Source organism: Ornithodoros turicata, chromosome 3, assembly GCF_037126465.1.
Source record: "Ornithodoros turicata isolate Travis chromosome 3, ASM3712646v1, whole genome shotgun sequence".
Classification (NCBI taxonomy): Eukaryota; Metazoa; Arthropoda; class Arachnida; order Ixodida; family Argasidae; genus Ornithodoros; species Ornithodoros turicata.
Window position 1 is genome coordinate 37,138,275 of NC_088203.1, and position 26,561 is coordinate 37,164,835.

Consider the following 26,561-nt stretch of genomic DNA (forward strand, 5'->3'; position numbering starts at 1 on the left):
AAGAGAGTGAGGCGCTGGCGAAGTTGTGGTCCTGGGGTGCCGCTACCGGCACGGGAGCCAAAGCTCTGAGAGTCCCAGGGGAGGCGAGGGTAAGGCTGTGCGAGCCGTGGAGAGGTGCCGAGACGCCGGCTGAAGCGTGCCGTGGCGTCGGCTGCCGTGACCAGCAGGTGAGCCCCGCGGCTCAAGTGTCGCGGCCGGCAGTGAAGGAGCGCCGGGGTGCAGTGAACATCGGGCAGAAGTGACGGTTAATGAATCTGTGATGTGCGTGTGTGCAGGTTGGTCGTGCTTTGTAGGAGGGAATCAGTAGGCCGGTATGCAGCAGTCCGCTTGCCGAGCTCACGAAGCCATTCGGGAACGAGAAGAGGATGTTGAGGACGGATGAAAGTCGTGGCAGTGGGTCTGGACAGGTGCGGTTGAGGATACGTGGATTGAGGATACGTTGGTTGAGGATACATATTTTATAGGAGCTTGTGATACCGTGAACTGGGTGTGATGAAAGCAGCGGTGGCCTATTCTATGAACAGTCTGGTAAGTACAGATCAGCTTGGCTGCAAAGGAAATTAGTTACCTTTTTACATCTGACTGCGCGGTTCTCCAATGTTGCTTGTTTTTTGTATAACCATTAACCTGGTTGTTGAGTGAGCTAGTGACGCTTTTGTAGTTTTTTATTAACTAATAGCTTCAGTTACAGTTGTCAGAAGGCTTGAACTGCGTCTGATTTCGTCCATTGACAGCCTCACAAATGTGTAAAGGACCTCGTGTCTATACAACAATGAAGAGCAGGGCATAAACCAGAAGACGAAGACATCGCTTGGACCTGCCAGTGATTAAGCTGCTTCCACATCAGACCATCTATACTCCGAAAGAAGCTGCGGTAAGACACTGTCATGCATGTGTTCCTACTCGTTGCAGAGTGTATGTTTTTGACGTCTGTTTAGGACAGTGTTTGAGCAGGCGTCCCACTAGATGGAATAACATATGCTATTGGTTATCTTTCAGGGATGACCATTCCGAAGAGGCATAGCGACCATTCATGTGATTATTATTACTATGACCATTATCAGTTATTATCTTTTTTGTGCATGTTTCACTAATTGATCAAAGATTTTAATAAACGAGCACATAAACGATCATGCCCCTCATTATCTTATTGAATATTCACTATTACACATTTGTACTGTTGTATTAGGACAAAATTAGGTTTGCGGATACCTGCGCTTTTTGCCAGCAGAACTGGAGCTCTAAAGTAGCATAGTAGGGAGAGGTAGCAACAGACAACGTAGAATAAACAGTAATTCACAACATTTGATGAACGTTCTACCAATGTAGAAAAAAAACACAGTTAACGTAGAAATCGCGTTATAAAATTATGGTTGATTCTACGTGTTTTTGACCGGACATTTTCTACGTAGAATCTACGTTGCACGCTATCGCAGATTCTACGATGGCGTTGTAGATTTGCAATGTTATTTTAACGTTGATTCTATATTTCGTGGTTGACTGGGGTGTCGCGGAAGCTGGTAATTAACAGCTTACTGAAGCAAATTAGAAAATCACTGAAAGGTACGACAAAAATTATTGGAACTGCACAATGAGAAAATTGACGCTCAACCCCTCCACGCTGGTCCCCCCCCCCCCGTGATATTCAAGTCGACAGCACATATTAGCTACACACTGCTACAAACGAAACAGCATCACGGTTTGCACACCCCCTTAGTTATTTATTTGTGCTGTTGCGCTACAACGTCCTTACGGCTATGAGGGGGTACATACCAATACAAGTACGTCATATAATTAATCAGCACACATGTTGGCAACAGCATGCAGTCAAGTTCAGACATGATTCCACTCGCCCATGGTATGAGGGAAGAATGGATGTTTGAAAACATCAGTTCTACATCTGCGGGCTGAATTTTCCTGTGATGATCAAGCCTTTGTGAGATGTACGATGGAGGTTCCAATAGCGATCTTATATTCTGTCAGTTTTGACGTTAATAGTCTTATCTAAAAATTGCAGTTGTAACTGCTTCCTCCACGTCGATAAATTAACCCTCGCTAAGCTTAATTTTAAGTCACTTACACTAACATCTGTTCCCATACAATTAAACACAAAGCTAGCAGCAATACTCCCCCTGTACCCTCGCTAGTTTCTCAAGTAAGATAATTTTATGTGGATTTCATGCATATTCCAAAATAGGGCGAATCATAGTAAGGTATGCATCGCTTTTAACTTTAATACCTTTTCTAATGCTTCCGAAAATATAGTGAATCGTGTTTATAGCTTTGGCTGTAATATAATTCCAATGCGAAGTCCATCTGAGATCGTTACTAAGAAGAACTTGTAATGTCCTTATTGACATCTGAAACAACTGTCCTGGACTAATGTGTGGTGCGCGACGACAAAGTTTATCGGCCATCGCGCGCGCAACATCTGGCGCTCACGCCAATAAATCATTCTTTCGCCTGCCATCAACCTGTGTGGTTGTCTCCTACCTTTCCCCTTGTCGCGACAACCCACAACTGGTGACCCGGACGTGATTCGAACGCCCCTTCGCTTCACTCATGGAGGATTCACCATCACTTCGCACATTTACCACGTCGCAGTTCGGCTGCCGCCCTTTTGGCCTGCGAACCCTTCCATCTGGTTTGTCCAAGCCGAGTGCCAGTTCCAGCTCGCAGGTATAACAACACAGGCTACAAGATACCAGCATGTTGTCTCCTCTCGACCACCTGAGGTCGCCTCCGACGTTGCCGACATTCTGTGCGCACCGATGGGCACAACACCTTACGACACCTTAATAGCCGCCATCATCAAACGCACTAGGGCCTCCGAACGTCGGCGTTTTCAACAATTGTTATCAGGCGAGAACCTCGGAGACAGACGACCGTCCCAATTCCTGCGCCACTTGCAGAGCCTCCTCGGCGATCAGGCAGCCACCTTTGACGAATCTTTTCTGAAGGAACTTTTCCCCCAGCGTCTGCCTTCGGCGGTACAAATGATCTTGGCCACCGCTTCGACCCTCTCCCTCAGTGAGTTGGCCCTGCACACGGACAAAGTTATGGAGGTCGCCAAACCCTCCCTTTGCGCCCTCGCCCCACCGGCAAGTCATGGGCCCTCTCCGCCGCCTAGGAACGCGTGCTCTACGTTCCCGGGGCAACCTGAGCCACCTCAATCTAACCTCGACTTACTAAGCCATCCAGACATCTGAGCATAAGCAGTCTCGTGGCATCCGTCATGCCCCATGATCGTTCCTCTGGGCCACGCGCGCAATTTCATCGCCGAACGCGCTCGCGTCGCGCCAACCGCAGGCGCAGAAGATGTCCATCGCCGGCATTCCAGCGTCAACCGAACCTATCCCCGTTCTGCTGGTACCAAAACCGCAATTGCACGAACCCCTTGCTCCTGGCCGGGAAATCCCCCGGGGAGCGCTAGAGGCGGCGAGCGCCGCGACGTCCAGGCCGTCTTTTCTTCGTGGTCGACCGGACATCCCAGCGCCGTTTCCTCGTAGTCACTGGAGCCGAAATCAGCATCATCCCAGGTACGCGGTCAGACAAGCTACGGAGCCCCATTTACCACCTAACTGTCGTTAACAACACGGGCATCCTGGTCTGCAGTGAGCGGTCGCTCACTTTGAAGCTCGGATTACGGCGACCTTTCCCTTGCACAAGGTAGCAGCAATCGACCAAGCCATCATTGGGGCAGACCTTCTACAGCACTTCGGTCTGTTGGTCGACGTTGCCCGCAAGTCTTTAATCGACTCTACGACCAAGCTTACACGTCCTGGGCGTTGGTACATCTCCGCGCATCACCTTCCCTGCGTCGTCTCTCTCAGCTCTTCAGTCTCCCTTCGCGGCAGTACTCAGCGAGTTCCCATCTCTATCGCTGCCTCCGGACTGGACCACGCCCGTAAGTCATGACGTCGTTCATTACATCCAGACGTCGGGCCCACCGGTTCATTTCAAGCCTCGGCTTCACCACTCCACATGGTCCCTAAGAAGACCAGGGACTGGCGCCCATGTGGAGATTATCGCGCCTTAAATCTTGCAACCAAACCTGATCGATACCCCCTACCGAGCCTTCAGGACTTTACCATGAACCTTGCTGGCACGAAATGGTTCAGTAAGGTGGACCTGACAAAGGCATACCACCAGATTCCGGTGGCCCAAGAGGATATCCACAAAACTGCTATCATTGCACCTTTCGGCTTTTTTTAATTTCTGCGCATGCCGTTTGGCTTGAGAAACGCGGCACAAACCTTCCAACGCTTCCTTGACTCCATCCTGCGCGGCCTTCCTTTCGTCTTCGGATACATGGACAACCTTCTCATCGCAAGCGAAACGGAAGAGCAGCATTACCAACATCTTCGCGAGGTGTTTGGCCGCCGCGAAAGTCACGGCGTCGTAATCAACGTTCAAAAATGTCAATTGGGCAAGTCATCCTTGGAATTCTTAGGCCACCGCGTGTCAGCGGACGGCATATTCCCACTTCCACAAAAAGTCAAGGCCATAACGGACTTCTCCGCCCCTACGTCACTACGCCAGCTCCATCGTTTTTTGGGGTTCGTCAACTTTTAGCGCCGGTTTGTTCCTTCTTGTGCGTCTCTACTCCGGCCCTTGGAAAACCTCCTCAAAGCGCCACGCTCGCCATCCCAACCAATTCTCTAGAACGACAGTCACCAAGCGGCTTTTCTGGCTATCAAGCACGCCATTGCCAATGCCACGCTCCTCGTTCACCCAAGGCACGACGCTCCTGTCTCTCTCTTTGTAGACGCGTCAGACCAGGCAGTTCCAGGCGCAGCGGAAGTCTTCATATGGCGGCCGTTCGCGTTCGGCGTATGGCGACGTTCGGCGTAACGTCGGACGTTCGAGGCCTTTTCGTGGTTGTGTGGGTGGTCTTTCGATCTCGGCGCGACTTGAATTAGTGTGAGACGACTTGGTATGAGTTGCTCCCTGTAAGAGTTGTCCCGGTATGAGATGTCTTGATGCGTACCCGTATCATCATTGTTATGTATTACAGTAAGTACGCGACCGCTCGTCTTGCTGCCGTTCGAAAACTGATTTTATTCTCGTGAACTATAGCCCGCTGCCTCCTCTCGCGCTCGTCCTCTTTTCACGCTCTTCGTTCATTCAACACCATTCAACACCCTCCCGGGCCGGCGGTGCTCCCAAGTCAGCTTCCATGCGATGGAGCAGTTGAACAGGGCGATAAATGGTCGAGCTGTTTGCCAACGTGAGACCGCAACCACTGCTGACTGCTGTCTGACTGCTGTCGCGTCCAAGGACGAGCCGGGTGACGCGACCGAGCTTCCAAAGCATCGGTGGTGTCCCCTTGTCGTGAATGACGACGACATCTCCAAGTCTCCATTGGGCCTCCGGGTTGGAATGTGCGATGTGAGCGGATCTCATTTGCAGCTGGCATTCCCTGCGCCATCTTGCCGAGAAGTGCTGTTTCGTCTGCTCTTGGGTCCTCAAGTGACGCTGAAGACCCCTGGTGTCCCTTGGTTGTGCGGCAGGGCTGATCCCGAGCAGAGTGGTGGATCTTTTCCCGAGCAAAAGGTGGGATGGCGTGAGAGGTTCGAGGTCGAGCGGGTCCGAGGAGATGTGGGTTAACGGACGACAGTTGACGATGCTCTCCACTTGGTATAGGGCTGTGGTGAGCTCCTCAAAGTTAAGACGCCGCCTGCCCAAGCAGCGTTTCAGAGCCTCCTTGACGGAACGCACCATCCTTTCCCACCATCCCCCCCACCACGGTGCCCTTTCAAGGACGAACTTCCACTGAATGTGGTGGTGGGCGGCGAGGTCCTGGACATCGGGGGAAGAGAGAAATGAGAGAAGGCGGGCGGCGTGATGGAAGGTGTGCGCGTTGTCTGACATGACAAGGGATGGAACACCCCGTCCGGAGATGAAGCGACGAAAGGCGGCAAGGAAGTGCTACGTGGTCATTCCGGAGACTAGCTCTAGGTGGACAGCTCTGGTTACTCCGCAGGTGAAGAGCGTGATGCAGGCCTTGTGCTCGGTGCCGTTTTCCCTGGAGACAAACGCCATCGCCTGCATTGGAGGCACGTATGCAGGCAAGTGCACGTCCATGATGAGCAGTTCAACCAGGCGATGCTTGCTGGGAAGGAGGATGGGATGTCGAACGCGCTCGGTGTCGTCCATTTGTTGCAGGCGGCCACCGACTTGAAGGATTGAGGTGATGTCAAGATACGGGTTCAGCGTAAGAATGTTGGAAGACCTGGGAAGCGGGCGCGAGTTTGCCAGAGCAGCGATCGGAGTTGCAAACGCCTCCCTTAGGGTATGTTGTATCCAAAGGCGCTCCGCGGAGAGCAGTTCTTGTGCTGAGAGCGGACCGGTGCGCTTGACGTCTGGGCGACGTAGGTTGGCAACGTAGCGGAGTACGTAGGATGTGATTCGTAGGAGACGTCTCAGCGAGCTGTAATCTACCAGCCGAATCAAAGCATCCTGGCCGCCAGTGGCAACGGGCGAACAAACCAGTTCATGCTCCAAGCTGCTGTCGAGTTCCGCCTCTGGCGAGGCGCTGTGGTCGATGCGGTTCGACAGCCAGGGTGGTCCCTTCCACCATACATTGCTCTCGATGAGGTCCCGTGCAGAGAGACCTCTGGTAAGAAGGTCGGAGGGGTTGTGGGCACCGTGCGCGGTGCTTCCATCGTTCTGGGCTGGTTAACTGCCGGATTTCCTCCGTTCGACCGGCGACGAACTGAGGCCTCTTCGAAGGCTCGCTCTTTATCCAGTACAGGGTAATTAGTGAGTCGGTCCAGAAGGTGGCCCTCGTGACAGCCAAGGATAGCGAGTTGCGGATGCGACTAAAGATGCGGGCGGCGAGTAGACAGCCAAGGAGCTCTAGCCGCGGAAGAGTCACGGGCTTTAGCGGAGCGACTCGGCTCTTGGCGATGAGAATGTGGGAAGGTATGTCACTGTCTACGCTCGTGCGTGCATAGACCACAACGCCATACGCTCGTGGACTGGCGTCCGCAAAGAGGTGAAGGTCCAGTAGACAGTCTCGTGATTGTATTGCGCACCTGGGCACCTGTATTTGAGAAAGCAGCGAAAGCCCGTGCACCCATTTCCACCACGTCTGCTGCTCCGTGGGTCCCATCGGGACATCCCAGGCAAAGCGTTCCTTCCACAGCATTTGAAAGAGTAGGCATGCAGTGAGTGTGAACAGCAAGAGTAAGCTGAAAGGGTCAAACAGACGAGAAAACGCCTGCAGTGCCGTACGCTTGGTGGGCTGGTTAATCGTGACGAAATGGTGCACCGTGTCCGTTCGAGCGGATATTGAGTGAGAGCGCCTGTCCCATGATGCTCTGAGGACGCGAAGCATCGGATCCGTGCAACCGACGTCATCATAAGCTGTGCCGTCCTTGAGGAATATGCACTGGATATTGGACGAATTCGAGGCCCACTTCCGAATCTCCATTCCGGTATCTCGGAGGACCTTCCTGATTTTGGAGTACAGGCTGACGGCTTCGCTCACGTTTTCGCACCCAATGACCAGGTCGTCCACGTAGAAGCTTTTGCGAAGTCGTGCCGATGTGGCCGGGTACCTGTCGCTAACCGCCTCGAAGTGGTGCTGTAACGTCGCTACCAACAGAAACGGGCTGGAGGAAGCGCCAAAGGGGACCCTAGTCATCGGCGACTCTTGGCATTCAGGATGGAGGTTTGTGGCGGAAGGCAACTCGGTAAGCCACAGGAATCGGAGTGCGTCGCTGTCTTCCGGCCTGATCTGACTCTGCAAGTAAGCCTTCCGTATGTCGGCGGTGAGGATAATGGGGTAGGAACGGAAGGTCAGCAGCAGATGAAGTAAGTCACTGTTGATGTTTGCACCCTTCGACAGGACGTCGTTCAGCGAAGGCTGGCCCGGAATGTGGGACGAAGCGTCAAATATGATTCTTATCCTGGTGGTGACTGCATCCTTGCGTATTACGGCGTGGTGAGGTAGGTAATACAGGTTCCTCGGCGGGTCCGGGCCTGTGACAGGTTCCGCGTGGCCCTCTGTGAAATATTCCCGCGTGGCTTTATCGTTCTGCTGAAGGACGTCCGGCGTCGTGCGGAAACGTTGTAGCTGCGTGTTTAATCTCCTTTCTGCTGTGATCTTGTTGTTGGCTTCTAGAGGGAATCCAGGCTCTTGTATCATCAAAGGTACTTGATATCGGTTTTCCTGGAATGTGATGTCTTCCTCGAAATGGATGCGGTCGACTTCTCCTTGGTCTTTGCTGGCGGGAGCTGTGATTCCCAGTGCATCAAACCGTCACATTTTGGTCGGATCTAGGACAGCGCCTGTTTCAGCGCAGCACAGCAGCGACATGACCGATGACACCTCAACAAGGGAGGAGATGTTGGTGGGCCCTTCGACTGTCCATCCGAAGAGAGTGTCGACCGCGGTCAGGTCGTCGCTTAGTCGAACAATTTTGCCGGACACAAATCGCCAGTAATGATCAGCGCCCACCAGAATGTCGACGTTCTCAGAGGAACAAGAAGTCGGCGCGAGTTGTAGGCCACGCTCTTGCAAGAGTGCTGCAACAGTGCCGCCTACTGCTGGGCTGAGGGACCTGCAGATCTCTGGGACCGTGAGCGCGTCCAAGTCTTGGGACTCGTGTAGTCCGCTGAGAGAGAGGCTGACCTTAGCGCACGTATGATGTGTAGAGCGTCGTGTCGACCCGAAGGAAAAGACCAGATCTTCGGAACCCTGCGCTTCGCACCCTAACCTTCGTGTCAGGTCCTCTGTTACAAAGGTTCGTTGGCTGCCGTTGTCTAATAGCACTCTGACCCAGAGTGTTCCTGCCGGTCCCGAGGCTTCTGCCGCAGCGGTCTGCAGGTGCGTCACGATGCCCTTTGCAGACGTAGCCATCGACTGAACTTCTTGCGAGCTCGCTTCCGCGACCCCGACGGCGCCGACGTTACTGCGTGGGCTGGGTTGAACGTCGCAGAGCGACGTTAGATGCTGCCCATTGCACTTTCCACAGGTCAAGATTGCGGACGACCGACATCGGCGAGCGTGATGGTAGTGCTTGGTGCAGCGAAAGCAACGGCGAGCCGGTAGGAGACGTCGGCGTGTCTTCTGGAGCCATCGGCGCTGGACACGCTGCAACTGAGTGCCCGGTAGCACGGCACAGGACACACGGTGCGGGGGGGGGGGGGAGGACCATTCGTTTGTGCGTCAAGCGCAGGCTCCACTGGAGCTGTGGCAGCAGGAAGAGCCGCGGCTGACGAAAGGGGCACATCGTCGCCATTCTCTCTATCCTTGTGAACGGGTCGGTGTCGATGGAGCGCGGCCTCCTCCCTGGCCTCAATCTGGATGGCCAAGAACTGAAGAACTGAAGCCACGTCTTGGCTCATCGTCGATGCTCTAGTAGGGGAGTCCCCACTGCTCGCAGCCTCAGCCTCCCTTCCTTCTTTGGTCATCGTCGACGTCCGGGTTGGGGGGTCTCCGCTCACGGGGTCTGCTCGTAACTTCGGCTGTCCTTCCTTTCTGCCGAAACTGAATAAACAGCTCGGCGGGTAAACACCGGGTGACAACCCTGTAGAGGATGACGCCGTAGCTGCTTCGAGGGATCGACAGGGCTTCCAGAGCTCACGTGTGCCGAGATACGTCGTCGTATAAGTTCCGCAGGGGACCCACATCTGTGGCACTGTGTACTGGGCGGAATGATAGCAATTTATCAATATGCTCCGCGGCTAGAAGATCCGGGAGACCAAATTGTCGCTTGAGGACAGCGATGGCACTCTCGTAGTTGTTTCCGGTGTGACCAATTCCATAAATTGCTCGCTTGTCATCGTCCGTGACATACGACATAAGATATTTGAATTTCTTGATGGAAGCGAGGGAACTGCAGCTGTGGATCGTAGCCTCGAAGTGCTCCCAAAACCGAGCCAAATCTTGCAGCTTGCCTCCGAACTTCGGGATTTGCAGTTTAGGCAATGAAACACTTCGGTAAGTTGGGGCTACATGGGAACCGCCGGTCGTTCCTGCTATACCAGCTGCCTGCGAGGCGAGCCTAAGCGCTCGCCGGGCTCTCGTAATGGCGGCATCGAGCTCCTGCTCGCGCTCCAGAACTGAGTTCAACTCCTCATCGTACCCGTCGTCGCTCGTTGCTGCCAGGACCTGCTGGTCGTATTCCTGAAGTGTAGCTCTGCGAGCGATGAGGTATTCCAGGTCTACTTTTACATCTTCTGCCGAGAGGGTCGCTGAGGCCGGCAGCCCGCGAAGATAGGCGGAGGTACGGGTGACCGCTCGTTTCCGTTTAAGGTTGTCCAGGTCGTCTGGCATGGCAGAGAGCGGTGCCTCCCGGGTTTCGGCACCAAAGTGTTGGGTATTACAGTAAGTACGCGACCGCTCGTCTTGCTGCCGTTCGAAAACTGATTTTATTCTCGTGAACTATAGCCCGCTGCCCCCTCTCGCGCTCGTCCTCTTTCCACGCTCTTCGTCTTTATTCAAAAATCATCTTATGTCTTTTCTTGGTATCACTTGTCCTCGTAGGACTTCACTGTGGTATGGGTCGTCCGGTATCAGTTCTACTGGTATGAGTTGTCTCTGCATGAGTTGCTTTGTCACCCCGTCTACTAACGGCTTGCTGAAATTCTGATAATGATAGACCGCCGACTTTTATAGGAATAACCGTAATTCGTTAACAATTTGACGACCATTAATTAGGTTCATTTTCATTTGAGGATGAATTACAATTTTGTAAATTAATGGCGCAACAATAATCTGTACATCGCTATTTCGACACTACGATGACAAGTTCTCGCGAACACAGTCAACAGAAAATAAAGATAAACGTCAAGTCCATGAACTTACCAGTGATTAGAGCAAAACATGTACATGTGTACGTCCACCAACGTGATCGCCCCCATCTGGGATAACATCCCCGTGCAGTCCTCGATCGGAAGTGTGGTGGGTGACACTGTAGCCGTGAATATCCTGCTACTTTATAGGGAGTGCCAGCTGAGATGCAGCCAGAGACACGGACATGAGATTGGACACGCAACGTAGAGGACAGAACTCTATAAGCTTTCAGATAAATACAGAGTTCTCTAGGTTACGTTTCGTGTCTAATCTCTGCCCTTGTCTTTGGCTCTATCTCAACGTTATGATCCAACAGCAAGTACCCCGTCTTGCACCACTTTCGGGTGATGCCAGGTGAAAAAGCTAATTGGCTTTCCTATACGAATCCGAGTCATCGTTCTTGACCCGTAACCAAGACGTGGATGTAAAACACAATGTCATAATGTAGACTTTACTCAGGAACAGAATAATAAGAGCTGCTGTCACAGAGGGATACCTTCGCCAAGAGCGAATGTGGTTTGCACATACAAGAATATGACAGACGCCATGCAGACGGGGGAGCCGATACACAGGTTGATGTAACGCCATTATTTTACGTGTTTCGTTTACAGGCATGTAAATGTGCTCGTGTCGTGTCTGACGACTGTTTTCGCGGTATGGTCGGTGTAAAAGCAACAGTTTACAGCATACAGATGTACTACGTTGTGACCCGAACGCGTCAATGCAGCTCTGCCTCACAGATTTAGATTTGCCGGCGCAGTTGGCTTGCCCGGAAGCGTAATCAGAATTGTTTACATGATTCACAGACCAAGCTTCAAGTACTCAAGGTCTTCGGAATATGGTACGGCATGACTACCGTACTTTGTTACCTCGCCAGCATACGGGTGTCCTACTACGTTTCTGGAAACGTAAGTCGGCTTTACGCTGCGAAAATTTCGCCGAAAAGCAAAGCGGGTGAGCCCCTGTGAGCAAACTGTGATGGGCGTGACATTGGATTTTCTAAGGTTGTGTTGAGAAAATGATGCTGTAATTGGCGATGATTTTTTATATACATCAGGGGTGTTACGGTCTTACGCCTGCTTTGTACACAATCTACATTCCGTAACCTACAGAAATTGTAACAGCGCAAAAGTGCATCCATTATTGAACGTCTGTGTGAGAGCTGCTACACAGTCTCCGACTGCAATTATGCCCAGTCTATTAGAAAAAGAAAATGTTGTTCACGAAAGAGTCCAGAATATTTATTTCGGTAAACTACTTTTTCCTAATCTTTTGGTGTTCTGCAGTGTTCATCTGTTTCGCTGTTTGTTCCTCATCAGTCTTATGCTGCAGCGCAAGAAGTCAAGGGCCAGGGAAAACGGGTTGAAAAAGGCTAGTTGGTATAAGTTCATATTTCAGAAGTTTTTGCACTGCAAAGGACTACAAGCAGAACTGGACGAGAGGAATAAATTACACACATGACAAGTGCAACTAGCAACTTTAAATTGGCTTTAACGTTTAATGACTAATCTACTGAACCGTTATATCCTGTATAGAAGAAGTGGAGTGTTTGACTTCTCCCCTTTTTTCTTTGATAACTTCATAAAACACCTGCTAGTGAGACTTGCCGTGTGTGTAGTCCTGCTCCGCTTGTACTCCTTTGCAGCGCTAAACTTCCGAAATATGAACTTCAATAGGTTAGCAGATAGCTCGTCTGGTCAACGATCGCGCCCACTGTGCGAAGCACACATCACGTTTCACACACCAGAGCGTCTGTGGGAAAAAGTAGGGATTGATCTCTTCCATCTGAATGGCGGAGATTATCTTATCATTGTCTATAACCGTTCCCGGGTTATCGGATGTCTGCTACTGCTTCCAACGTGATCACAGCACCGAAAAGTGTATTTGGTGGACATGGGACACCAGCTGACAACGGGTCACATTTCGTAGCCAGGGAATTCAGAGGGTTCGCTCAAGTGTACATGGATATAAGCACGCCACCAGTAGGCCACGGTTCCCGCAATCTAACGGTGAAGTTGAGCGAACGGTTCGCACTGTCGAAGCACTGTTCAGAAGTCCTGCGAGCCACATGGGCCGTATTGGTGTGTAGAGATACCCTGGAAGCTTCGACTCTGTCCAGCACAAGTGTTGGTGCGAAGGCGTCTCCAAGCAACTCTTCCTAGAAACGATGTTGTTCTCCTTATTACAGATGATATAAAATTTGACATACGTGACAAGTGCGCCCTGTATCGCTCAGGTCAGCTACTTAGAGCGCTTCTCCTTCGACCATTCAGCTCAGGTGAAGATGTCAGGATCCAGGATGCCGAGTGCACCACTGCGGTACTGAACGCAGCAAAGTGTCCGCGCTCGTATGTCGCTAAAGCCCCTTCGAGGTAACTGAAACGTTGTCAGAGGCATCTCGTTCCGTTCAAGCGCCCAAGCAGCACAATGTACTAAAAGTCGAGTGCAATAGGGGTGGACGGGTAGGTGGAAGGCCTTGGACAGGTTTGTGAAACTAAAGAGCATTGATAAGACGCATACCGTCCACCCCTATTGCACTCGACTTTGAGTACATTGTGCTGCTGAGACGGGAACAATAAGAAATCTGCTCCTCTTAAAAAGAGAGTGAGTGCCAGTCAAGGGTCGCCCGGACAGCTATCTAGAAGTCAGTCTGAGGACGGTCAAGCAAAACGGCGAGGAGCAAAACGGCGTTGAAGGGACAAAAATACACCGCACGACCAGATACGGCAGAAGAGGAATTACACCATAACGGTTGACGTGCCACTGATTGTCGCGGCGGTGTTCTACTTGTTTTGTTTCTTCGGTGTTTGGTGTTGTTTAATGCACGTTCACTTTAAGCTAATGTTCTCACTAGAAGAAGCGGGTTGTAGAGGTCGATACTTTAGCATTGTATTGGCGCGATGTGTTGTTATCTGGTGAGGTCACAAGTGCTCGTGACTGTTGACTTGCTGGTGGTGAAAGGAACCGGCAAGCGCGCGGGGAGGGGGGGGGGCGGAAACACGCTTTTACTTTGGTTTGGTCAGTCTCGGCCCTTCGTAATCTACACAAACGGTTATCTTTTTGTGGAGACTGACAAAATAGCAGCAAATAAGACTATAGTTGATAAGATAAATTGACTAAGCATAATTTGGCTGTGACTACATGCACACGATTGTTATCCACGCGTCGTTTGTTCTTTAGCAGTTGGTTCAGATCTGTGTATCACAATCCAATTTACCCTCAACGCAAGGCAATAGTGGCACTTCAGCTAAGTCAAACTTCCCCTCGAGACCACCACTAAGACTTGAATACAATGAGCTGTCGGACAAGAAGAACCTATAACAGAGCTTATTAGTTGACAGATATGCAGGGTGTCCCGGAAAACCTGTCATTGCATTCTAATAAAAAAAAACTACGCCACCTAAAATCATGCGGTCAACGGCATTTATTCTTACTAGGTTTATGCCACCTCTTGATGTGAATGTCAACCTAAGTTCATTATGCAAATTTTTGCGACCTGAACTCGGAAAGTTGCAAAGTAAAGGTCACTTTTTCAGCCCAACAAAGTGAAGAGCGTGCCGAATTTACTCGAATTTATGATAATTGGCAGAGATAATAAGGAGCTACCCCATTGCAAAAATTAGCCAAGCATCGTCTTTTCGGGGCACCAAGAGCAATGCCCTCGAACACTGTTTGAGTGGAATCGTTGTCAGTCCTACGAAATGAGGTCGCAAACCCGCATCATTCTAGGTGGCATTGTTTTCTATTATAATTCAATGACACGACATCCTGTATGTGTTATTGACAAATGAATGCAGGGTGTCCCAGCTAAATGTGAACCATTTTTTGCATGCATATATATATATATATATATATATATATATATATATATATATATATCTTGAAAAGTTGGAGTTGGATCGGACGGCTACGTAATTATAGTTGAAATAAATGGGAGACAGAAGACAAAAGTAGGGGAAGTAACAAAAAAAGGGTTTATTAAAACTTAAAAATCATGAAAGTTAGGGAGAATGTCTACGTTACGGCGGAAGCTCCGCCTTCTTCGGGACAAAAGAGCTAAATGTGGCCACGAGGCTGATAAGGGGCTTGAGAATGACGTGATCGGTTGGGGGAAATTCCCGCCACCTGGCGGTTGTCAATTGGGGAAATTCCAGAGCGTTTCTGTGTCAGGTCCAGGAGTGGGGTCATCGTCCTTGTGGGTCAGTGGGGACCTTGATCTGGCTGAAACGAGAAAAGGCAACAGGGTCTTATCTAGGTTGTTAGACTTCTTATTGTTGACAGCATGCCAGGGTCCTCGTTAATGGCCGATCGGAATTTGTAAATTAGGTAAGATTCCCGTTGTTCCCGGGAGCGGTCGGAGGTAAAGTTCGACTGGAGAATAAAAACTGAGGCTTCGTTGATTGAATGTTCTGGTTGTTTGAAATGGCGTGAGACTGGGAGATTAGGTTTCTTGGTAACATCCGATCGGTGATTGTTGAATCTAATTCGGAAAGAAGTTTTTGTCTGACCCACGTATTGGGCCCGGCATGTGTTGCATTGGATTAGATAGATAACGTTGCATGAGTTACAGTCTACGTCTGCGTTGACCTTGACGGTAAAGTTGGAATTTGTACTTCTGACCGTTTGTGCGGTCTGCATTAACTTGCAAATCTGGCATCTCCTGCCATTACATGGATGACAGCCCGCCGGAGGGCTAGTGGGTTCGCCCACTTTAGAGCGGACCAAGCTATCTTGTAAGTTACGTGTACGTCTGTAAGCGACACGTGGTGGATTAGGAAATATGTTTAGGAAATATGTTTTTTATAAATATTTTTTTTAAATACGCACGAAAAACATATTTCCTAATCCACCACGTGTCGCTTACAGACATACACGTAACTTACAAGATAGCTTGGTCCGCTCTAAAGTGGGCGAACCCACTAGCCCTCCGGCGGGCTGTCATCCATGTAATGGCAGGAGATGCCAGATTTGCAAGTTAATGCAGACCGCACAAACGGTCAGAAGTACAAATTCCAACTTTACCGTCAAGGTCAACGCAGACGTAGACTGTAACTCATGCAACGTTATCTATCTAATCCAATGCAACACATGCCGGGCCCAATACGTGGGTCAGACAAAAACTTCTTTCCGAATTAGATTCAACAATCACCGATCGGATGTTACCAAGAAACCTAATCTCCCAGACTCACGCCATTTCAAACAACCAGAACATTCAATCAACGAAGCCTCAGTTTTTATTCTCCAGTCGAACTTTACCTCCGACCGCTCCCGGGAACAACGGGAATCTTACCTAATTTACAAATTCCGATCGGCCATTAACGAGGACCCTGGCATGCTGTCAACAATAAGAAGTCTAACAACCTAGATAAGACCCTGTTGCCTTTTCTCGTTTCAGCCAGATCAAGGTCCCCACTGACCCACAAGGACGATGACCCCACTCCTGGACCTGACACAGAAACGCTCTGGAATTTCCCCAATTGACAACCGCCAGGTGGCGGGAATTTCCCCCAACCGATCACGTCATTCTCAAGCCCCTTATCAGCCTCGTGGCCACATTTAGCTCTTTTGTCCCGAAGAAGGCGGAGCTTCCGCCGTAACGTAGACATTCTCCCTAACTTTCATGATTTTTAAGTTTTAATAAACCCTTTTTTTGTTACTTCCCCTACTGTTGTCTTCTGTCTCCCATTTATTTCAACTATATATATATATATATATATATATATACAGGATGTCCCAGCTAAGTGTATACAGATTTTTTAAAATTAGAAGACATAATTTTCCAGGCCACAACCAATGGTGATGTATTCTACGGCAGGGGGCCAAAGTTATGTGACACATCTGATCCTAATTAGCTGTTGTCTTAACTAACTTTTAATACGTAACATGAAAAACGGTTAGGAGCAACTAATATTTATTCGAACAAGAACTTTCGTGCAAGAGACTGCACTTCTTCAGGTTACACAACTAAATGCGACACGAGTATATATACCAAGTGAACAGATACAATAAAACAGGTTTCCAGAACTAAGTAAACACAAAACAACCAGACAGTAATACAATGCATCACGTGAGCAACCGTCACATAAGAATCAGGAAAGAGAAGGTGTACGGGTAAATGAGACATTCGGAGAATTGGGGTTCAAAAGATTTGGTGGTGAAGAAACGGGGGCACAGGTGGATGTCTAGCCCCTCGTACATGGCTAGACATCTACCTGTGCCCCCGTTTCTTCACCACCAAATCTTTTGAACCCCAATTCTCCGAATGTCTCATTTACCCGTACACCTTCTCTTTCCTGATTCTTATGTGACGGTTGCTCACGTGATGCATTGTATTACTGTCTGGTTGTTTTGTGTTTACTTAGTTCTGGAAACCTGTTTTATTGTATCTGTTCACTTGGTATATATACTCGTGTCGCATTTAGTTGTGTAACCTGAAGAAGTGCAGTCTCTTGCACGAAAGTTCTTGTTCGAATAAATATTAGTTGCTCCTAACCGTTTTTCATGTTACGTGTGTGATTCCCTCTTCGCGGGCTCCTTGACAGTGTTTTATTTTTTAACTTTTAATAGTTAACTTTTAATTAATAAAGATAGAGGGATGCCGTAAATGTAACATTGATTCAATTCGTTCCCCTGATGTCATTGCCGTTTTCAGAATTTCGATGCGCCTTCTAGAAGTTCGGTAATTCTGCTCTAAAGAATCGTATTTTCCTCTTCATTTTGTTGACTGACGGCCAGCTTCAAGAGCGCGTTCCCCTCACTCTTTGATAGGAGAAGGGAACCGCGACAACAGTGCCCCAAGTGTCCGCGAAGTGCTTCAGTTGCGCAAACGAGATAAATCAGATAACACATCACTCATTTTTACCAAACTTATCTGTGTGCCCCGAGATGGGCGGTGAGGGGCGGATTGTGCGCTTGCTTATCGTGCCTTCACGGCCAGCGTGCTTCTGCTGGCGATAAGCCACCGTGGAATTACTCCATCGGTATGAATTCTGCACCATTAATTTTTCTTCGATTCCCGCCGTGTTCCCAACCGCCACACATTGCCCCATGCAGACAAAGTCCTAGTTTGGAAGGTTTAATCAGGCTGTCTTTCCTGTTCTCCCCAAACAGTAAACATCCTTCACTTAGAGAAGGTGTTCGAAGTGTCCACCCTCCTCTGCGATGCACAATTAGCATCTCATGACCAGTGATTCGGCCGCATCTTGGAGTTGTCGTGGGGTGATAGAGTCACATGCAGCTCTAATTTTTCCCTGAAGGGCGTCTGGAGACGTTGGGCCCGTGCCGTAGACGACATACTTTAGGTATCCCCAAAAGAAGAAGTCCAAAGGGTTCAGATCGGGAGATCTTGGTGGCCAACTGATGTTGCTCCCGCGTCCAATCCACCTCTCTGGGAAAACGGCATCCAACCATTCCCTAGCAGTGACGGCGGAGTGTGGAGGAGCACCATCATGCTGGAAGTACATTTCTTTGTACTCGCTTAACGGTATGTCACAAATAAACTCGTCGACGACGCCTTGGAGTAACGCCTTGGAGGCTTTGTAACGGTTACCCGTAAGTGTCCCGTCGAAGAAATAAGGCCCAACAACTGTCCTGTTGAAAATACCGGCCCAGACGTTGAACGACCACTTCTGGAAGCGGCACTTCCGCAACCACCGCGGGTTCTCGACAGCCCAATAGTGCGCATTGTGGAGGTTTACCTGGGCGTCGCGAACGAAATTGGCTTCATCGCTGAACATTACTTTCAACGGGAAACCTTCGTCCTCATCTGCCATATTGAGCAGCCAGTTGGAGAATTCCACTCTTTTTTCCATGTCACCAGGCTGTAGAGCTTGGTGGCGGCTGACGTGGAAGGGGTGGAACATGTTCCCATGCAGGACTCTCCACACACTGATTTTGGAGACGCCGCTTTCTCGGGCAATACCACGTGTACTTGCGTGGGGATTCTGTGTGGCGTAAGCAATTATGGCATCCGCGGCGCCGTTTGTGACCGAAGACCGCCTGCTGCGTTTTTTCGGAAACTGGCCTGTCTCTCGCAGACGTCTGTAGTACTTGCGCCCGTGCATGCGGTTGGTGCGGTCTCAGACGGGCGCACCCAGTGGTAAACTCTCGTAGCTTCCCTGAAGTTTCCATGGGCCTCGCCAAGTGCCAAGATCATATCCGTGAGCTGTTCCTTCGAATACACGGCTGGGGGCTGCGCCATGACCACAGCCGCAGGTTAGGGAGACGTCTGTCAAAAACGTTCACTCCTCCTACCAATAAGAAAGAGGCGCATGCGATTTGCGCTCAGAAAATAACAGACAGTAAGAGGATATCAGCCAAGCTGTAACCTTCGCTACTTTAAAAACTTGATCAATGCGATATAACAGGCGAACACCGCGCAATCAAGCTTTATCAAAGACCCGGCAACCCGTTATCACAACGACAAGGAAAACCTGTCCGTATGACTGGAGGTTTCTCCCCAGCCTTGCTTGGTATCTGTTCTATTTATCCGTTCTGTCCTTTCTTTCTTTCTTTTTTCTGTGCTTGTAAAACCCATGCTGCCCGCGTGGAGCGCTGAAGCAGCCCTCTGTCTCTCCTGTCAGAGAGTGAGGGGAAAGCGCTCTTGGAGCGCGCCGTCAGTCAACAAAATAAAGAGAAAAAGACGATTCTTTAGAGCAGAATTACCGAACTTCTAGAAGGCGCATTGAAGTTCTGAAAACGGCAATGACATCAGAGGAACGAATTGAATCAATGTTACATTTACGGCATCCCTCTATCTTTATTAATTAAAAAGTTAATTATCAAAAGTTAGTTAAGACAACAGCTAATTAGGATCAGCTGTGTCCCACAACTTTGACCCCCTGCCGTAGAATACATCACCATTGGTAGTGGCCTGGAAAATTATATCATCTAATTTTAAAAAATCTGTATACACTAAGCTGGGACAACCTGAATATATATATATACATATATATATATATATTACTTTTTGTCCTGACGAAGACAGTGCCACCGTCGAAACGTCGACCGTTCTTTTATAATCTGTGTGTTAAATTACCCATTAAATAAATTATTTTTTTTGTTAACTTTCCTGTAATCTGTCGTCCACGTCTTATTATTTTACTTTTATTCAACTTCGTAGCCGTCTGATATATTTACCTCTTTGACCTATATATATATATATATATATATATAAATGAAGAAAAATAGCATACGCTCTGCACATTGAACACATGTTTATAAGTCCCAAACGTCGCCACACCAGCATTGGACAGCTATTTCGGCCTTATTGGGCCTTCGTCAGCAATGCGTAGGTGGGCGAAGTTTGAGCGAGTGGCGTCGGAAGGTCACATGGAACGTGATGTCCTCCCGTCAGGGTGAGTGACTCACCCTGTGAGTCACTCAGGGTCACAGGGTGAGTTACTCACCCTGACGGGAGGACATCACGTTCAAGGTGACCTTCCGACGCCACTCACTCAAACGTCGCCCACCTACGCATTGCTGACGAAGGCCCAATAAGGCCGAAACAGCTGTCCAATGCTGGTGTGGCGACGTTTGGGACTTATAAATATATATATAGAGAGAGAGCGAGAGAGAGAGAAGTTCAAAAAAAGACGCGGAAATAGATTTTAGGGAAGTTACAAACACTAGTTCACTACATAGGGAGACGTTAAAAAGTAAAATGGGCAAGGGGTCGACGTTTCGACAGTGACTTTTCGACATTTCGACTTTTTAACGTCTCCCTATGTAATAAACTAGTGTTTGTAACTTCCCTAAAATCTGTTTCCGCGTCTTTTTTTGAACTTCTGTAAAACTTCATGGCCGTTCGATAATCCTTTTACGTCACCCTATATACACACATATATATATATATATATATACTCATTGAACGATGCGACAGCACCAGAGGACATGTGTTTCGCCGTGTTTGCGGCTCGTCGGCCCTGGGTAGCTGCGCATCGTTCGGGATTGGCAAACCAGGGGTCACTCAGCGAGCGATATACACCTGGGAGGGTGACCGAGCACTCCTCAATGCCACAGTGCAAGCCAGTGAATTATAAAGAGGGGGGAAAAGCCATTAAAAAATAGGTAAATGATGCTAGACGTGTTTGAAATTCAAACTTACAGTTAAGGTGGCTTCTATGGCTGCACGTAGAGAAACAAATACTCATTGAACGATGCGACAGCACCAGAGGACACGTGTTTCGCCGTGTTTGCGGCTCGTCGGCCCTGGGTAGCTGCGCATCGTTCGGGATTGGCAAACCAGGGGTCACTCAGCGAGCGATATACACCTGGGAGGGTGACCGAGCACTCCATGCTGGTGTGGCGACGTTTGGGACTTATAAACATATGTTCAACGTGCAGCCAAAGAGCCTATGCTATTTTTTTTCACTTAATACTTTACTGGCTTCGCACTGGGCTTTCAGAGGTGAGTTTCTCACCCTGACGGGAGGGAATCACGTTCCACGTGACCTTCCGACGCCACTCGCTCAAACGTCGCCCACCTACGCATTGCTGATGAAGGCCCAATAAGGCCGAAACAGCTGTCCAATGCTGGTGTGGCGACGTTTGGGACTTATAAACATATGTTCAACGTGCAGCCAAAGAGCCTATGTTATTTTTTTTTCACTTAATACTTTACTGGCTTCGCACTGGGCTTTCAGAGGTGAGTTTCTCACCCTGACGGGAGGGCATCACGTTCCACGTGACCTTCCGACGCCACTCGCTCAAACGTCGCCCACCTACGCATTGCTGATGAAGGCCCAATAAGGCCGAAACAGCTGTCCAATGCTGGTGTGGCGACGTTTGGGACTTATAAACATATGTTCAACGTGCAGCCAAAGAGCCTATGCTATTTTTTTTTCACGTAATCTCTTTACTGGCTTCGCACTGGGCTTTCAGAGGTGAGTTTCTCACCCTGACGGGAGGGCATCACGTTCCACGTGACCTTCCGACGCCACTCGCTCAAACGTCACCCACCTACGCATTGCTGATGAAGGCCCAATAAGGCCGAAACAGCTGACCAATGCTGGTGTGGCGACGTTTGGGACTTATAAACATATGTTCAACGTGCAGCCAAAGAGCCTATGCTATTTTTTTTCACTTAATACTTTACTGGCTTCGCACTGGGCTTTCAGAGGTGAGTTTCGCACCCTGACGGGAGGGCATCACGTTCCACGTGACCTTCCGACGCCACTCGCTCAAACGTCGCCCACTTACGCATTGCTGATGAAGGCCCAATAAGGCCGAAACAGCTGTCCAATGCTGGTGTGGCGACGTTTGGGACTTATAAACATATGTTCAACGTGCAGCCAAAGAGCCTATGCTATTTTTTTTCACTTAATACTTTACTGGCTTCGCACTGGGCTTTCAGAGGTGAGTTTCTCACCCTGACGGGAGGGCATCACGTTCCACGTGACCTTCCGACGCCACTCGCTCAAACGTCGCCCACCTACGCATTGCTGATGAAGGCCCAATAAGGCCGAAACAGCTGTCCAATGCTGGTGTGGCGACGTTTGGGACTTATAAACATATGTTCAACGTGCAGCCAAAGAGCCTATGCTATTTTTTTTCACTTAATACTTTACTGGCTTCGCACTGGGCTTTCAGAGGTGAGTTTCTCACCCTGACGGGAGGACATGACGTTCCACGTGACCTTCCGACGCCACTCGCTCAAACGTCGCCCACCTACGCATTGCTGATGAAGGCCCAATAAGGCCGAAACAGCTGTCCAATGCTGGTGTGGCGACGTTTGGGACTTCTAAACATATGTTCAACGTGCAGGCAAAGGGCCTATGCTATTTTTTTTCACTATATATATATATATATATATATATATATATAGTTGAAATAAATGGGAGACAGAAGACGAAAGTAGGGGAAGTAACAAAAAATGGGTTTATTAAACTTAAAAATTATAAAAGTTAGGGAGGATGTCTACGTCACGGCGGAAGCTCCGCCTTCTTCGGGACAAAAGAGCTAAATGTAGCCAGGAGGCTGATAAGGGGCTTGAGAATGACGTGTTCGGTTGGGGGAAATATATATATATATAAGGGAAAAGAAAATTAGCAAGAGCTCTTTGGCTGCACGTATAGCATATGTTTGTAAGTCAAACGTCGCCATGCCAGTACTGGACAGCTGTTTCGGCATTGTTGGGCCATCGTCAGCAGTACGCAGGTAGGCAACGTTTGAGCGGATGGCGTCAGAAGGTCACGTGGCACGTGATGCCTCCCGTCAGGGTGTCCTAAGACACCTCTGAAAGCCCAGTGCAAAGCCAGTAAAGTGTATAAGGGAAAAGAAAATTAGCAAGAGCTCTTTGGCTGCACGTATAGCATATGTTTGTAAGTCAAACGTCGCCATGCCAGTACTGGACAGCTGTTTCGGCCTTGTTGGGCCATCATCAGCAGTACGCAGGCAGGCAACGTTTGAGCGGATGGCGTCAGAAGGTCACGTGGCACGTGATGCCTCCCGTCAGGGTGTCCTAAGACACCTCTGAAAGCCCAGTGCAAAGCCAGTAAAGTGTATAAGGGAAAAGAAAATTAGCAAGAGCTCTTTGGCTGCACGTATAGCATATGTTTGTAAGTCAAACGTCGCCATGCCAGTACTGGACAGCTGTTTCGGCCTTGTTGGGCCATCAGCAGCAGTACGCAGGCAGGCAACGTTTGAGCGGATGGCGTCAGAAGGTCACGTGGCACGTGATGCCTCCCGTCAGGGTGTCCTAAGACACCTCTGAAAGCCCAGTGCAAAGCCAGTAAAGTGTATAAGGGAAAAGAAAATTAGCAAGAGCTCTTTGGCTGCACGTATAGCATATGTTTGTAAGTCAAACGTCGATATGCCAGTACTGGACAGCTGTTTCGGCCTTGTTGGGCCATCATCAGCAGTACGCAGGCAGGCAACGTTTGAGCGGATGGCGTCAGAAGGTCACGTGGCACGTGATGCCTCCCGTCAGGGTGTCCTAAGACACCTCTGAAAGCCCAGTGCAAAGCCAGTAAAGTGTATAAGGGAAAAGAAAATTAGCAAGAGCTCTTTGGCTGCACGTATAGCATATGTTTGTAAGTCAAACGTCGCCATGCCAGTACTGGACAGCTGTTTCGGCATTGTTGGGCCATCGTCAGCAGTACGCAGGTAGGCAACGTTTGAGCGGATGGCGTCAGAAGGTCACGTGGCACGTGATGCCTCCCGTCAGGGTGTCCTAAGACACCTCTGAAAGCCCAGTGCAAAGCCAGTAAAGTGTATAAGGGAAAAGAAAATTAGCAAGAGCTCTTTGGCTGCACGTATAGCATATGTTTGTAAGTCAACCGTCGCCATGCCAGTACTGGACAGCTGTTTCGGCATTGTTGGGCCATCGTCAGCAGTACGCAGGTAGGCAACGTTTGAGCGGATGGCGTCAGAAGGTCACGTGGCACGTGATGCCTCCCGTCAGGGTGTCCTAAGACACCTCTGAAAGCCCAGTGCAAAGCCAGTAAAGTGTATAAGGGAAAAGAAAATTAGCAAGAGCTCTTTGGCTGCACGTATAGCATATGTTTGTAAGTCAAACGTCGCCATGCCAGTACTGGACAGCTGTTTCGGCCTTGTTGGGCCATCATCAGCAGTACGCAGGCAGGCAACGTTTGAGCGGATGGCGTCAGAAGGTCACGTGGCACGTGATGCCTCCCGTCAGGGTGTCCTAAGACACCTCTGAAAGCCCAGTGCAAAGCCAGTAAAGTGTATAAGGGAAAAGAAAATTAGCAAGAGCTCTTTGGCTGCACGTATAGCATATGTTTGTAAGTCAAACGTCGCCATGCCAGTACTGGACAGCTGTTTCGGCCTTGTTGGGCCATCAGCAGCAGTACGCAGGCAGGCAACGTTTGAGCGGATGGCGTCAGAAGGTCACGTGGCACGTGATGCCTCCCGTCAGGGTGTCCTAAGACACCTCTGAAAGCCCAGTGCAAAGCCAGTAAAGTGTATAAGGGAAAAGAAAATTAGCAAGAGCCCTTTGGCTGCACGTATAGCATATGTTTGTAAGTCAAACGTCGCCATGCCAGTACTGGACAGCTGTTTCGGCCTTGTTGGGCCATCATCAGCAGTACGCAGGCAGGCAACGTTTGAGCGGATGGCGTCAGAAGGTCACGTGGCACGTGATGCCTCCCGTCAGGGTGTCCTAAGACACCTCTGAAAGCCCAGTGCAAAGCCAGTAAAGTGTATAAGGGAAAAGAAAATTAGCAAGAGCTTTTTGGCTGCACGTATAGCATATGTTTGTAAGTCAAACGTCGCCATGCCAGTACTGGACAGCTGTTTCGGCCTTGTTGGGCCATCAGCAGCAGTACGCAGGCAGGCAACGTTTGAGCGGATGGCGTCAGAAGGTCACGTGGCACGTGATGCCTCCCGTCAGGGTGTCCTAAGACACCTCTGAAAGCCCAGTGCAAAGCCAGTAAAGTGTATAAGGGAAAAGAAAATTAGCAAGAGCCCTTTGGCTGCACGTATAGCATATGTTTGTAAGTCAAACGTCGCCATGCCAGTACTGGACAGCTGTTTCGGCCTTGTTGGGCCATCATCAGCAGTACGCAGGCAGGCAACGTTTGAGCGGATGGCGTCAGAAGGTCACGTGGCACGTGATGCCTCCCGTCAGGGTGTCCTAAGACACCTCTGAAAGCCCAGTGCAAAGCCAGTAAAGTGTATAAGGGAAAAGAAAATTAGCAAGAGCTTTTTGGCTGCACGTATAGCATATGTTTGTAAGTCAAACGTCGCCATGCCAGTACTGGACAGCTGTTTCGGCCTTGTTGGGCCATCAGCAGCAGTACGCAGGCAGGCAACGTTTGAGCGGATGGCGTCAGAAGGTCACGTGGCACGTGATGCCTCCCGTCAGGGTGTCCTAAGACACCTCTGAAAGCCCAGTGCAAAGCCAGTAACGTGTATAAGGGAAAAGAAAATTAGCAAGAGCTCTTTGGCTGCACGTATAGCATATGTTTGTAAGTCAACCGTCGCCATGCCAGTACTGGACAGCTGTTTCGGCATTGTTGGGCCATCGTCAGCAGTACGCAGGTAGGCAACGTTTGAGCGGATGGCGTCAGAAGGTCACGTGGCACGTGATGCCTCCCGTCAGGGTGTCCTAAGACACCTCTGAAAGCCCAGTGCAAAGCCAGTAAAGTGTATAAGGGAAAAGAAAATTAGCAAGAGCTCTTTGGCTGCACGTATAGCATATGTTTGTAAGTCAAACGTCGCCATGCCAGTACTGGACAGCTGTTTCGGCCTTGTTGGGCCATCATCAGCAGTACGCAGGCAGGCAACGTTTGAGCGGATGGCGTCAGAAGGTCACGTGGCACGTGATGCCTCCCGTCAGGGTGTCCTAAGACACCTCTGAAAGCCCAGTGCAAAGCCAGTAAAGTGTATAAGGGAAAAGAAAATTAGCAAGAGCTCTTTGGCTGCACGTATAACATATGTTTGTAAGTCAAACGTCGCCATGCCAGTACTGGACAGCTGTTTCGGCCTTGTTGGGCCATCATCAGCAGTACGCAGGCAGGCAACGTTTGAGCGGATGGCGTCAGAAGGTCACGTGGCACGTGATGCCTCCCGTCAGGGTGTCCTAAGACACCTCTGAAAGCCCAGTACAGAGCCAGTAAAGTGTATAAGGGAAAAGAAAATTAGCAAGAGGACATCATTATTAGGACATCATTAGGCGGGGACATCAAGCCGAACAGGGTGTTAATCTCCGGTGGTACCAACCTTTTTCTGAGGCACCAAGTGATGACTCTAGCCCGGCAGGCTGTGGCCGCCATTGCCGCATAATTGCAGCTAT

At 49.7% G+C, this 26,561-nt stretch overlaps 1 protein-coding gene across 2 annotated transcripts in view; it reads left to right on the top strand.

Annotated features, from left to right (window-relative positions):
- The window catches only part of LOC135386876 (uncharacterized), a 126,718-nt gene that overhangs the window by 60,780 nt on the left and 39,377 nt on the right, over nt 1-26,561 (top strand). The window contains exon 5 of one of the 2 annotated variants that reach the window (XM_064616389.1): nt 11,614-11,715. The exons of the other annotated variant lie outside the window; for it this stretch is intronic. Within the exon in view, the coding sequence (XP_064472459.1) occupies nt 11,614-11,715 (102 nt within the window). The remainder of the gene's footprint in view (nt 1-11,613; nt 11,716-26,561) is intronic. 2 annotated transcript variants of the gene reach the window in all.